Source organism: Salvelinus alpinus, chromosome 11, assembly GCF_045679555.1.
Source record: "Salvelinus alpinus chromosome 11, SLU_Salpinus.1, whole genome shotgun sequence".
NCBI lineage: Eukaryota > Metazoa > Chordata > Actinopteri > Salmoniformes > Salmonidae > Salvelinus > Salvelinus alpinus.
Genome location: NC_092096.1, coordinates 36,973,563 through 36,989,222, shown reverse-complemented (window position 1 = coordinate 36,989,222; position 15,660 = coordinate 36,973,563). Strand labels below are relative to the sequence as shown.

Sequence of the window (15,660 nt, the reverse complement as noted above, 5' to 3'; positions counted from 1 at the left end):
CGAAAACACAATATAGAAATATATTAGCTTACCACAATAGCCAAACACACAACCGCATTTATTCACCGCAAAGATAGCTTTAGCAAAAACCAGCAATAAATATAAAATAAATCACTAACCTTTGGACAACTTCATCAGATGACAGTCTTATAACATCATGTTATACAATACATTTATGTTTTGTTCGAAAATGTGCATATTTAGAGCTGCAAACCGTGGTTATACATTGTGAAAATGTAGCAACTTTTTCCCAGAATGTCCGGATATATTTCTGACACTCACCTAATCTGACCAAATAACTCATCATAAACTTCACATAAAAATACTTGTTGTATGGCAAATGAAAGATACAGTGGTTCTTAATGCAACCGCTGTGTTAGATTTTTAAAAATAACTTTAGTACGACATACAGCTTGCGTTATTGCGAGACAGCGCCCGCTAAAAGGGCGGAGAATAGGACTAAACATTTCACACAAAAATACGAAATAACATCATAAATGTTGTCTTACTTTTGCTGAGCTTCCATCAGAATCTTGTACAAGGAGTCCTTGGTCTAGAATAAATCGTTGTTTGGTTTTAGAATGTCCTTTTCTCCTGTCGAATTAGCAACCTTAGCTAGCCAAGTGGCGCGAACATGTCCATCTTCTCTCGACGCAAACAACGGAAATCTCCAAAAGTCCCGATAATCGTTGAATAATCTGATAAAACTCGGTTGAAAAAACATACTTTCCGATGATATTATCACATGTATCAAATCAAATCAGAGCAGGAGATATTAGCCGTGTATACCGAACGCTTTTCAGAAGGCAATCTGGGGTTCCTTCTCGCGCCTTCGAAGACAATGACATTTCCAGACCTGTCACTCCAAAAGCTCTTGTTCGACCTCAGATCAAGCTAGACACCCCATTTCACCTCCCACTGCCTGTTGACATCTAGTGGAAGACGTATGAAGTGCATGTATATCGATAGATATAAGCCAGTTGAATAGGCAGGCCCTGGAACAGAGCCTCGATTTCAGATTTTTCACTTCCTGTCTGGAAGTTTGCTGCAAAATGAGTTCTCTTTTACTCACAGATATAATTCAAACAGTTTTAGAAACTTGAGAGTGTTTTCTATCCAATAGTAATAATAATATGCATATTGTACGATCTAGAATAGAGTACAAGGTCGTTTCATTTGGGCACGATTTTTTCCCAAAGTGAAAATAGCGCCTCCTACACACTAACAGGTTAACAATAAATTTGTGGAGTGGTTGAAAAACAAGTTTTAATGACTCCAACCTAAGTGTACGTAAACGTCCAACTTCAACTGTATTTATTTATGTACAGTGCCAGTCAAAAGTGATGTTTCAGTTTTTTATTTTAAATGGAATTGCAAACATTTCTATAAACCTGTTTTTGCTTTCTCATCATGTGGTTTAGTGTCTAGATTGATGAGGGAAAAAACTATTTCATCCATTTTAGAAAAAGGCTGTAAGGTAACAACATGTGGGTAAAGTCAAGGTGTCTGAATACTTTTTGAATGCACTGTATATACAGTACCAAGTACCATTTTACTATTTTCTACATTGTAAAATGATAGTGAAGACATCAAAACTATGAAATAGCGCTTGGAATCATGTAGTAACCAAAAAAGTGATAAACAAATCAAAATATATTTTATATTTGAGATTCTTCAAAGTAGACACCCTTTGCCTTGATGACAGCTTTGTACACTCTAGGCATTCTCTCAACCAGCTTCAGGAGGTAGTCACCTGGAATGCATTTAAATTAACAGGTGTGCCTTGTTAAATGTTAATTTGTGGAATTTCTTTCCTTCATTTGAACCAATCATGTTGTGTTGTGACAAGGTAGGGGTGGTATACAGAAGACATCCCTATTTGGTGAAAGACCAAATCCATATTATGGCAAGAACAGCTTAAATAAGTAAATAGAAATGACAGTCCATCATTACTTTGAGACACGAAGGTCAGTCAATACGGAAAATTTGAAAAACTTTGAAAGTTTCTTCAAGTGCAGTCGTAAAAACCATCAAGCGCTATGATGAAACTGGCTCTCATGAGGACCGCCACAGGAAAGGAAGACCCAGAGTTACCTCTGTCTAGAGGATAAGTTCATTAGAGTTACCAGTCTCAGAAATTACAGCCCAAATAAATGCTTCACAGAGTTCAAGTAGCAGACATATCTCAACATCAACTGTTCAAAGGAGACTGCGTGAATCAGGCATTCATGGTCGAATTGCTGCAAAGAAGCCACTACTAAAGGACACCAATAAGAAGACACTTGCCTGAGCCAAGGAACACACACAATGGCCATTAGACCGGTGGAAATCTGTCCAAATTGTAGACTTTTGGTTCCAACTGCCTTGTCTATATGAGACTCAGGGTAGGTGAACGGATAATCTCCACATGTGTGGTTCCCTCCGTTAAGCATGGATGAGAAGGGGTGATGGTGCTGGGGTGCATTGCTGGACCGATTGCTGTCGGTTATTAATTTAGAGTTCAAGGCACTCTTAACCAGCACGGCCACTACAGCATTCTGCAGCAATACACCGTTCCCATCTGGTTTGCACTTAGTGGGACTATCATTTGTTTTTCAGCATGACAATGAAGCAGCACAGGCTGTTTAATGGCTATTTGAGATGCTTTTGGATGAGTTGGACTGCAGAGTGAAGGAAAAGCAGCCAACAAGTGCTCAGCATATGTGGGAACTTCAAGAATGCATTCCAGGTGAAGCTGGTTGATAGAATGCCAAGAGTTTGCAAAGCTGTCATCAAGGCAAAGGGTGGCTACTTTGAAGAACTCAAAATGTAAATATATTTTAATTTGTTTAACACTTTTTTGATTACTACATGATTCTATATGTGTAATTTTATACAATGTAGAACATTGTAAAAATAAAGAAAAACCTTTGAATGAGTAGGTGTGTCCAAAGTTTTGACTGGTACTGTATATATACACACACACAAGTATTCAGACCCCTTGACTTTTTCTACATTTTGTTACGTTACAGCCTTATTCTAAAATTGATTAAATAGTTTTTTCCCCCTCTACACACAATACCCCATAATGACAAAGCAGAAATGTTTTATTATATATATATATATATATATACACATTTTTTAAAGTATAAAGGTTCAATAAAAATAACTCTACACACATTGTCAATGGAGTATTCCTGTTTTGTCAACAAGTACCTGCAGCTGAGGCCAGCTGAAGTGGGGTATCAGTGTAGTTATCTGCTCCATCTTGCAGGGCCCCCTCCATGCTGTCTCGGCTATCCAGGAGCAACTGTGAGAGGAAGGGATGCCAGGAGGAAGGGAGAGGGGAGTGAGTGAAAGAAACACGTTACTGACAAGTTCAACAAGGCACATGCCCAAATGCCTCTCTAAAATGACCTCCTCACGCTGGTATTCATCAGAACTATAATACCCATGATTCTATCCATAATTTTATTCAAGCTATCACTGTTGAGTTGTGGTTTTTCAGCTGAGATTTAGTTTGTTCTCAAGATGCCTGATTTGAGTAAACATTTCCTCTGGTGTACTACAAACAAGAACTGGCTTTTAGCCAGAACACCTCCAAAACAAAGGTCATGTGGTTTGGTAAGTGTGATTACAACCTCTGATGGTTTAGAGCTTGAGGTAGTCATGTCATACAAGTACTTGGGAGTATGGTTAGACAGTATACTGCCCTTCTCTCAGTACAAATCAAAGCTGCAGGCTAAGGTTAAGACTTGGTTTCCTCTATCGTAATCACTCCTCTTTCACCCCAGCTGCCAAACTAACCCTGATTCAGATGACCATCCTACCCATGCTAGATTACGGAGATGTTATTTATAGATCGGCAGGTAAGAGTGCTCTCGAGTGGCTAGATGTTCTTTACCATTCGGCCATCAGATTTGCCACGATGCTCCTTATAGGACAAATAACTGCACTCTGTACTCCTCTGTAAACTGGTCATCTCTGTATACCTGGCGCAAGACCCACTGGTTGATGCTTATTTATAAAACCCTCTTAGCCCTCAATCCACCCCTATCTCAGCCTCTACGGTGACTGAAATGACTGCTACAATCAACAATGAGCTGCAGTTAGTTTCAGAGTTTCAGAGTTTCTGACCAGACCTCAACTATATCTTGTAATAAATAATGTGGAAATTGAGCAAGTTGAGATGACTAAACTGCTTGGAGTAACACTAGATTGTAAACGGTCCTGGTCAGAACATATTGATGCAGTAGTAGCTAAGATGGGGAGAAGTCTGTATAATAAAGATGATAAAATAAATGCTCTGCCTTCCTAAAACTTCTTGTCAATAGGGGGGTGCTGTTTTCACTTTGGAAAAAATCGTGCCCAATTTAAACGGCATCGTACTCTGTTCTAGATCATACAATATGCATATTATTATTACTATTGGATAGAAAACACTCTGAAGTTTCTAAAACTGTTTGAATTATATCTGTGAGTAAAACAGAACTCATTTGGCAGCAAACTTCCAAATAGGAAGTGAAAAATCTGCAAAATAGGCTCTGTTTCAGGGCCTGCCTATTCAACTGGCTTTTATTTATCGATATGTATGCACTTCCACTAGATGTCAACAGGCAGGGGAAGGTGGAATGGGGTGTCTAGCTTGATCTGAGGTCGAATAAGAGCTTTTGGAGTGACAGGTCCGGTATTTTCTTTGTCTTCGACGGCGCGCGGGGGAGCTCGACATTGTCTTCTGAAAAGCGTTCGGTATACACGGCGAATATCTCCGGCTCTGATTTTATTTGATACATATGAAAAAAACATCATAAAGTAGGTTTTTTCAACCAAGTTTTATCAGTTTATTCAACGTTTATTGGGACTTTTGGAGTTTTCCGTTCTTTGCGCCAAGAGAGGATGGGAATGTTAGCAACCTTGGCTAGCATTGTGGCGCGAATTCGACAGAAAAAATGGACATTCTAAAACCAAACAACGATTTATTCTGGAAATAGGACTCCTTGTACAACATTCTGATGGAAGCTCAGCAAAAGTAAGAAAACATTTATGATGTTATTTCGTATTTCTGTGTAATATGTTGATGCCTATTCTCCGCCATGTTGGTGAGCGCTGTCTCACAATAACCCAAGCTGTATGTTGTGGTAAAGTTATTTAAAAAAATCTAACACAGCGGTTGCATTAAGAACCAGTGTATCTTTCATTTGCCATACAACAAGTATTTTTATGTAAAGTTTATGATGAGGTCTTTGGTCAGATTAGGTGAGTGTCCAAAATATCTCCGGAAATTCTGGGGAAATGTTGCTACGTATTCACATTGTATAACCACGATTTGTAGCTCTAAATATGCACATTTTTGAACAAAACATAAATGTATTGTATAACATTATGTTATAAGACTGTCATCTGATGAAGTTGTCCAAAGGTTAGTGATTCATTTTATATCTATTGCTGGTTTTTGCGAAAGCTACCTTTGCGGTGAATAAATGCCGTTGTGTGTTTGGCTATTGTGGTAAGCTAATATAATTCTATATTGTGTTTTCGCTGTAAAACATAAAAAAAATCGGAAATATTGGCTGGATTCACAAGATGTTTATATTTCATTTGCTGTACACCATGTATTTTTCATAAATGTTTTATGATGAGTATTTATTTATTTCACGTTGCTCTCTGTAATTATTCTGGCTGCTTTGGTGCTATTTTTGATGGTGGCTGCAATGTAAAACTATGATTTATACCTCAAATATGCACATTTTCGAACAAAACATAAATGTATTGTATAACATGTTATAAGACTGTCATCTGATGAAGTTGTTCAATGTTAGTGATTAATTTTATCTCTATTTTGTCGGTTTTGTGAAAGCTACCTATGCGGTGGAAACATGGTGAAAATATGCGGTTGTGTGTTTGGCTATTGTGGTTAGCTAATAGAAATACATATTGTGTTTTCGCTGTAAAACATTTTAAAAATCGGAAATGATGGCTGGATTCACAAGATGTTTATCTTTCATTTGCTGTATTGGACTTGTGATTTCATGAAAATTATATTATATGATATCCCTGTCCCGTTAGGCTAGGCTATGCTAGTCAGCTTTTTTGATGAGGAGGATCCCGGATCCGGGAGGGTGATGAAGTAGAGGTTAATTAACAACACTATCAATAAGGCAGGTCCTACAGGCCATATTGTTGTCGCACCTTGACTACTGTTTTGTCATGTGGTCAGGGGCCACAAAAAAGGACTTAGGAAAATTGCAATTGGCTCAGAACAGGGCAGCACGGCTGGCTCTTGGATGTACACAGAGAGCTAATATTAATAATATGAATGTTAATCTCTCCTGGCTGAAAGTGGAGGAGAGATTGACTTCATCACTACTTTTATTTATGAGAGTTATTGACATGTTGAATGCACCGAGCTGTCTGTCTGAACTACTGGCACACAGCTCAGACACCCATGCATATCCCACAAGACATGCCACAAGAGGTCTCTTCACAGTCCCCAAGTCCAGAACAGACTATGGGAGGCAGACAGTACTACATAGAGCCATGACTACATGGAACTCTATTCTACATCAAGTAACTGATTCAAGCGGTAAAATTTGATTTAAAAAACAGATGAAATAACAGCGGGGACTGTGAAGCAATACAAACATTGGCACAGGCACAAACATAACATATGCGCTATACATACACATGGATTTAGTATTGTAGATATGTGGTAGTGATGGAGTAGGGGCCTGAGGGCACACAGTGTGTTGTGAAATCTGTGAATGTACTGTAATTTTTTATAAATTGTATAAACTGCCTTCATTTTGCTGGACCCCAGGAAGAGTAGCTTCAGCTTTGGCAGCAGCTAATGGGGATCCATAATGAATACAAAAATACAAATACTGCAGCCCTCATCCTCCACGTGCAACACCCGATCTGCCAGTCACAGTCTGTTAAAGGTACCCAATGCACACATATCCCTGGGTCGCTCCTCTTTTCAGTTCACTCCTCTTTTCAGTTTGCAGCTAGCGACTGGAACGAGCTGCAAAAAACACTCAAACTGGACAGTTTTATCCTCATCTCTTCATACAAAGACTCAATCATGGACTCTCCTACTGACAGTTGCGGCTGCTTCACGTGATGTATTGTTGTCTCTACCTTCTTGCCCTTTGTGCTGTTGTCTGTGCCCAATAAAGTTAATTCCATGTTTTGTGCTGCTACCATGTTGTGCTGCTGCCATGTTGTTGTCATGTTGTGTTGCTACCATGCTGTGTTGTCATATGTTACTGCCATGCTGTGTTGTCTTAGGTCTCTCTTTATGTAGTGTTGTCTCTTGTCGTGATTCTTTTTCTTTTCAATCACAGCCCCCGTCCCCGCAGGAGGTCTTTTGCTTTTTGGTAGGCCGTCATTGTAAATAAGAATTTGCTCTTAACTGACTTGTCTAGTTAAATTAAGGTAAAAAAGAACCCGTTTGTGATTTTGATGCTAAATATATAATACATCACAACTGTAGAGGACATTTTTTAGAAATTCAGCACCCTTGGTATAAGGGGGGTGTATCAGTCTGTGTGAGCATTTGTCTGTTAGTGTTTGCCTGAATGTACTTCACACCCTTGTTTAATTCCATAACAAACGTTAGGTATGTAAGACACACCTAAAATGCAGTTAACGCCACTCATTCCATTGTTCTCTACATATAGTATTAAATCAACACTGACAGTGTTACATTTAACACTGGTCCAGTGTCTATATTGGTCCACAATTTCCAGTGTTAAATTAACACACCACTTAAAAACTTCTTAAGGATCCGCCCATTTTTTTCAATTTTCACCTACAATGACATACCCAAATCTAACTGCCTGTATCTCATTACTTGAAGCAAGGATATGCATATTCTTGATACCATTTGAAAGTGAACACTGAAGTTTGTGTAAATGTGAAATTAATGTAGGAGAATATAACACAATCGATCTGGTAAAAGATAATACAAAGAAAAAACCAACTGTTTAAAAAAATATATTAAAAAATATATATATATAAAAAATTTGAAACGCAGGAGGATTGCCTGATCCAAAATTTGATTTTGCCCACTAGGTGGCAGTGTAGGGGCAAAGTTTTAGACTGATTTAATGAACCATTGCATTTATTTTCAAAATGTTGTATCAAGACTGCCCATAACTTTTCAAGTTCAAAGCTGTGCACTCTCCTCAAACAATAGCATGGTATTCTTTCAATGTAATAGCTACTGGAAATTGGACAGTGCAGTTCAATTAACAAGAATTTAAGCTTTCTGCCAATATCATATGTCTATGTCCTGGGAAATGTTCTTGTTACTTACAACCTCATGCTAATCGCATTAGCTTACTTTGGCTCAACCATCCCGTTTGGGGACCCACCGATCCTGTAGAGGTTTTAATGGAAATACTTATTTAGATATTTCCCAGAGGGCCTTGCCTTTTTGGGCGGCCTGACCAAATTCACTTAGAAATGTGTGTTATAGATCTGTCATTCTTATTGAAAGCAAGTCTAAGAAGCGGAATATTTGTTCTATGTGCGCTATTTCCATGCTTCCTGTTCTTAACTTCTTCTTAATAGGTGCCGCTGTTTTCACTTTGGGAAAAAATCTTGCCCAAATTAAACGGCCTCGTACTCTGTTCTAGATCATACAATATGCATATTATTATTACTATTGGATAGAAAACACTCTGAAGTTTCTAAAACTGTTTGAATTATATCTGTGAGTAAAACAGAACTCATTTGGCAGCAAACTCCCATACAGGAAGTGAAAATTCTGAAAATGAGGCTCTGTGTCAGGGCCTGCCTATTCAACTGGCTTTTATTTATGGATCTGTATGCACTTCATACGCCTTCCACTAGATGTCAACAGGCAGTGGAAGGTTGAATGGGGTGTCTAGCTTGATGTGAGGCCGAATAAGAGCTTTTGGAGTGACAGTTGCGCCCTATCGTCAGTATTCAGCTGCGTGCCGGGGAACCTCACATTGTCTTCTGAAAAGCATTCGGTATACACTACGAATTGCTCCGGCTCTCATTTTATTGGATACATATGAGAAAAACATCATAAAGTAGGATTTTTCAACCGAGTTTGACCAGTTTATTCAACGTTTCTTGGGACTTTGGAATTTTTCGTTCCATGCGCAAACATTTCTTGGACACGTGAGCTCCGCATGGCTAGCCAAAGTTGCTAATTTGACAGAAGAAATGGACATTCTAAAACCAAACAACGATTTATTCTGGACCTAGGACTCCTTGCACAACATTCTAATGGAAGATCAGCAAAAGTAAGAGAAAATTTATGATGTTATTTCGTATTTCTGTGTAATATGTTGGCTCTAACACAGCGGAGAATAGGTGAGCGCTGTCTCACAATAATATATTGTAGTGAAGTTAGTTTTAAAAATCTAACACAGCGGTTGCATTAACCTTTTCTCAAAGGGGGGCGCTGTTTTCACTTTGTAAAAAATCGTGCCCAAATGAAACTGCCTCGTACTCTATTCTAGCTCGTACAATATGCATATTATTATTACTATTGGATAGAAAACACTCTCAAGTTTCTAAAACCGTTTGAATTAGTTTGTCAAGGTTAGTGAATAATTTAATATCTTTTACTGGTTTTTGCAATTGCTATATTTTGCTGCTGATAAATGTGTTTGTGTGGTTGGCTATTGTGGTAAGCTAATATAATTCTATATTGTGTTTTCGCTGTAAAACACTTAAAAAATCGGAAATATTGGCTGGATTCACAAGATGTTTATCTTTCATTTGCTGTACACCATGTATTTTTCAGAAATGTTTTATGATGAGTATTTAGGTATTTCACGTTGCTCTCTGTAATTATTCCGGCTGCTTTGGTGATATTTATTATGGTAGCTGCAATGTAAAACTACGATTTATACCTCAAATATGCACATTTTCGCACAAAACATAAATGTATTGTATAACATGATGTTATAAGACTGTCATCTGATGAAGTTGTCCAAAGGTTAGTGATTAATTTTATCTCTATTGCTGGTTTTTGCGAAAGCTATGTTGGCGGTGAATAAATGCCTTTGTGTGTTTGGCTATTGTGGTAAGCTAATATAATTCTATATTGTGTTTTCGCTGTAAAACACTTAAAAAATCGGAAAATTGGCTGGATTCACAAGATGTTTATCTTTCATTTGCTGTACACCATGTATTTTTCATAAATGTTTTATGATGAGTATTTATGTATTTCACGTTGCTCTCTGTAATTATTCTGGCTGCTTCGGTGCTATTTGTGATTGTAGCTGCAATGTAAAACTATGATTTATACCTCAAATATGCACATTTTCGAACAAAACATAAATGTATTGTATAACATGTTATAAGACTGTCATCTGATGAAGTTGTTCAAGGTTAGTGATTAATTTTATCTCTATTTTGTCGGTTTTGTGAAAGCTACCTATGCGGTGGAAACATGGTGAAAATATGCGGTTGTGTGTTTGGCTATTGTGGTTAGCTAATAGAAATACATATTGTGTTTTCGCTGTAAAACATTTTAAAAATCGGACATGTTGGCTGGATTCACAAGATGTTTATCTTTCATTTGCTGTATTGGACTTGTGATTTCATGAAATTATAGTATATGATATCTCTGTCCCATTAGGCTAGGCTATGCTAGTCAGCTTTTTTGATGAGAATGCTCTCGGATCCGGGATGAATATCACTGAAAGGTAAAGTTTCACTTTTTTATCTTTTACTTTTGTTTTCGTACACCAGCTTCAAACAGCTGAAGATCTCAATTTTTTGGTTATGGAAAATATATTTCACAGCGGTTTAGATGGTACAATGATTATCTAACTATAATTGCTTGTTTTGTCACATAAACTGAAATTAGGCAAAATATTAGAATTTAGCATCCAGGAAATGGTGGACCAATTTCTGCATTGTGCATATTTCAAATTATTTAATACAATACAACACATTCTTCATGAGGCCTTATTTTGTTATTTTGATGGCCTAGTTTTACAGTGACCTGAAATTCATGGTTTACAGTTCACATCAGGGGTGATGGTGTGCAAGCCACGTTATGCTGGCTTGCAAAGTGTTGAGTATTTATTATTGGAATCCAGTGTAAAAAAAACAAAACAGTATTTACCATAAATTCCAAAGAAACTTTGGTTAAACAGTGAGCTATTGTAAAAAAAGCACTTCTTTAAAGCAAAGTGTCTTTGGAATTTACAGTAACCAGTAAGTTACAGTACAACTTGTTTACAGTGTGGGTAACACTGGACAATTTTCTGTGTATATACAGTGGATTCAGAAAGTATTCAGACCCCTTGACTTCTTCCACATTGTTACTTTACTTTTTCCTCATCAATCTACACACAATACCCCATAATGACAAAGCAAAAACAGGTTTCTAGACATTTTTGCACATTCATAAAAAATAAAAATGTATATCACATTTACATACAGTAAGCATTCAGACTCTTTACTCAGTACTGTCACGACTTCCGCCGAAGTCGGTCCCTCTCACTGTTCGGGCAGCGTTCGGCAGTCGACATCACCGGCCTTCTAGCCATCGCCGATCCACCTTTCATTTTCCATTTGTTTTGTCTTGTCTTCCTCACACCTGGTTCAAATTACATCAATTACATGTTGTGTATTTAACTCTCTGTTCCCCCCATGTCCTTGTCCGGAATTGTTTATTGTAAGTGCTTGTGCACGTCATGTCTGGTGTGTGTTAACTGCGCCGTTGGAAACACCGTTTTTGATCTCCTGCGTCTGACTTCTCTGCCTCCAGCACGCACCCCTTACAAGTACTTTGTTGAAGCACCTTTGGCAGCGATTACAGCCTTGAGTCTTTCTTGGTTATGACGCTACAAGCTTGGCACACCTGTATTTGGGGAGTTTCTCCCATTTTTCTCTGCAGATCCCCTCAAGCTCTGTCAGGTTGGATCGGGAGCATACTGCACAGCTATTTTCAGGTCTCCCCACAGATGTTTATGTCTGGGCTCTGACTTGGCCATTTAAGCACATTGAGACTTGTCTTGCGGAGCCACTCCTGTGTTGTCATGTCTGTGTTCCTAGGGTCGTTTTCCTGTTGTAAGGTGAACCTTCGCAACAGGGTCCTGAGCGCTCTGAAGCAGGTTTTCATTAAGGATCTCTCTGTACTTTGCTCCGTTCATCTTTCCTGACTAGTCTCCCAGTCCCTGCCGCTGAAAAACATCCCCACAGCATGATGGTGCCACCACCATGCTTCACCATAGGGATGGTGCCAGGTTGCCTCCAGACATGACGCTTGGTAATCAGACCAGAGATTCTTGTTTCTCATGGTCTGATAGTCCTTTAGGTGCCTCCAAGCGTGCTGTCATTTAAAAAATATATATATATATATTTCACCTTTATTTAACCAGGTAGGCCAGTTCTCATTTACAACTGCGACCTGGCCAAGATGAAGCAAAGCAGTGCGGGAAAAAAACAGAGTTACACATAAACAAACGTACAGTCAATAACACAACAGAAAAAATATAAAAATATATGTACAGTGTGTGCAAATGTAGAAGAGTAGGGAGGTAGGCAATAAATAGGCCATAGAGGCGAAATACCTATAATTTAGCATTAACACTCGAGTGATAGATGTGCAGATGATGATGTGCATGAGATGATGGGGTGCATGTAGAGCAAGAGTGTAAGTAATAATATGGGGATGAGGTAGTTGGGTGTGCTTTATACAGATTGGCTGTGTACAGGTACTCTGATCGGTAAGCTGCTCTGACAGCTGATGCTTAAAACTTCTTATGGCTGCAATCCCGTTAACTTCTTTGGGGTACCCCCCCTTCTTCTCAATTTCCGCCTAAAGACATACCCTAATCTAACTGCCTGTAGCTCAGGCCCAGAACCAAGGATATGCATATTCTTTGTATCATTTGAAAGGAAACACTCTGAATTTTGTGGAAATGTGAATTGAATGTAGGAGAATATAACACAATAGATCTGGTAGAAGAAAATACAAGGAAATAAATATACGTTTTCTGTTTTTTATTGTTGCTGCATCATCTTTCAAATGACCAAGAACAGCCAAACATACAGATAGGATGTTGTGGATGATTTGAATGAAGAACATAAGATGGCAACAATAGCTGAGCAAAGTTTTAGACAGATAACTTCAAAAATGAGCGAGCTACATGACATTGAGCATGAAGTCACCCAGGTGTCCCACACAAATGTACTCAAGTGGCCGAATTGGTACAGTGATACATTTTGAAGGAAATAACTATATACAAAATACATAAATACTATTCTAACACACCCCCCCCAAAAAAATATATATATATATATATAAATATATATAAAAAAATAATAATAATAAACAAACAAATAACAAGGGTAACTACAGTGGGGAGAACAAGTATTTGATACACTGACAATTTTGCAGGTTTTCCTACTTACAAAGCATGTAGAGGTCTGTAATTTTTATCATAGGTACACTTCAACTGTGAGAGAAGGAATCTAAAACAAAAATCCAGAAAATCACATTGTATGATTTTTAAGTAATTAATTTGCATTTTATTGCATGACATAAGTATTTGATACATCAGAAAAGCAGAACTGAATATTTGGTACAGAAACCTTAGTTTGCAATTACAGAGATCATACGTTTCCTGTAGTTCTTGACCAGGTTTGCACACACTGCAGCAGGGATTTTGGCCCACTCCTCCATACAGACCTTCTCCAGATCCTTCAGGTTTTGGGGCTGTCGCTGGGCAATACGGACTTTCGGCTCCCTCCAAAGATTTTCTATTGGGTTCAGGTCTGGAGACTGGCTAGGCCACTCCAGGACCTTGAGATGCTTCTTACGGAGCCACTCCTTAGTTGCCCTGGCTGTGTGTTTCGGGTCGTTGTCATGCTGGAAGACCCAGCCACGACCCATCTTCAATGCTCTTACTGAGGGAAGGAGGTTGTTGGTCAAGATCTCGCGATACATGGCCCCATCCATCCTCCCCTCAATACGGTGCAGTCGTCCTGTCCCCTTTGCAGAAAAGCATCCCCAAAGAATGATGTTTCCACCTCCATGCTTCACGGTTGGGATGGTGTTCTTGGGGTTGTACTCATCCTTCTATTCCTCCAAACACGGCGAGTGGAGTTTAGAGCAAAAAGCTCTATTTTTGTCTCATCAGACCACATGACCTTCTCCCATTCCTCCTCTGGATCATCCAGATGGTCATTGGCAAACTTCAGACGGGCCTGGACATGCGCTGGCTTGAGCAGGGGGACCTTGCGTGCGCTGCAGGATTTTAATCCATGACGGCGTAGTGTGTTACTAATGGTTTTCTTTGAGACTGTGGTCCCAGCTCTCTTCAGGTCATTGACCAGGTCCTTCCGTGTAGTTCTGGGCTGATCCCTCACATTCCTCATGATCATTGATGCCCCACGAGGTGAGATCTTGCATGGAGCCCCAGACCGAGGGTGATTGACCGTCATCTTGAACTTCTTCCATTTTCTAATAATTGTGCCAACAGTTGTTGCCTTCTCACCAAGCTGCTTGGCTATTGTCCTGTAGCCCATCCCAGCCTTGTACAGGTCTACAATTTATCCCTGATGTCCTTACACAGCTCTCTGGTCTTGGCCATTGTGGAGAGGTTGGAGTCTGTTTGATTGAGTGTGTGGACAGGTGTCTTTTATACAGGTAACGAGTTCAAACAGGTGCAGTTAATACAGGTAATGAGTGGAGAACAGGAGGGCTTCTTAAAGAAAAACTAACAGGTCTGTGAGAGCCGGAATTCTTACTGGTTGGTAGGTGATCAAATACTTATGTCATGCAATAAAATGCAAATTAATTACTTAAAAATCATACAATGTGATTTTCTGGATTTTTGTTTTAGATTCCGTCTCTCACAGTTGAAGTGTACCTATGATAAGAATTACAGACCTCTACATGCTTTGTAAGTAGGAAAACCTGCAAAATCGGCAGTGTATCAAATACTTGTTCTCCCCACTGTATTTACACATTTTCTATTTACAATATTGTATATTTTATAAATAAATAGATAAATATTGTGAAGACCCTCAGCCCTCAGTCCTGGTGCCATGGCCCATAGCAGTCTCTTTCTGCTGTAAAGCAGAGGCTTACTGAACAGGTGGTGCAGGTGATGGGGCATTTTCTGTGACAAAGGGCACAACGTCGCCGCCCCACTGTGCCCTTTTTGCCCTGAGGCACATTCATGCCTGCAGAGATGAATCTGGGCAGGTGAACATCACTGGTTGACGGAGCAGAAGGTGCTGCAGTGGACTTGCTGTAGCTAGCAAGCTCCTGGATGAGCATCTCCCTGAAAGCTAGCTGTGAGATGGGGTGCTGACTCTATAAATTTCCTCTATAATTTGGGTTAAATCTGTATACCTAGACTTTGTTTTAGCTTTTCCTGATTTATTCGCCATAATTTAAATATATAAACTTGTTGAAAATGCTATTGAATATGTCCTGCTATGCGTAACACTCGTGGCTCCGTCAAGTAGGATTTGCAATGGCGAATGAACCTCTTTTACGCCAGAGTTTACGACAAAGGCTGGTCTTCAAACGTATAACCATTACATATTGCCGTTTACCTCAGCTCATTGGCTATCTTCCAAGCTAGATTTCAAGATGATCAGTGGTCATTGGGCCAAAATACAGTCAATCAACGATAGACCGGTCCTACCATTGGTGCGCAATGAGGTCAT

General features: G+C 39.1%; 1 protein-coding gene and 1 long non-coding RNA gene across 5 annotated transcripts in view; one reads left to right on the top strand and one right to left on the bottom strand.

The window, feature by feature from the left end:
* Positions 1-15,660, top strand: part of LOC139534105 (uncharacterized) — a 982,995-nt gene that overhangs the window by 828,613 nt on the left and 138,722 nt on the right. The window lies entirely within an intron of this gene.
* Positions 1-15,660, bottom strand: part of LOC139534095 (ankyrin repeat and BTB/POZ domain-containing protein 3-A-like) — a 188,030-nt gene that overhangs the window by 49,534 nt on the left and 122,836 nt on the right. For all 4 annotated transcript variants that reach the window (XM_071332848.1, XM_071332846.1, XM_071332847.1 and 1 more), the window contains one exon: positions 3,196-3,289. In XM_071332848.1, coding sequence (XP_071188949.1) covers positions 3,196-3,289 — 94 coding nt within the window. The remainder of the gene's footprint in view (positions 1-3,195; positions 3,290-15,660) is intronic.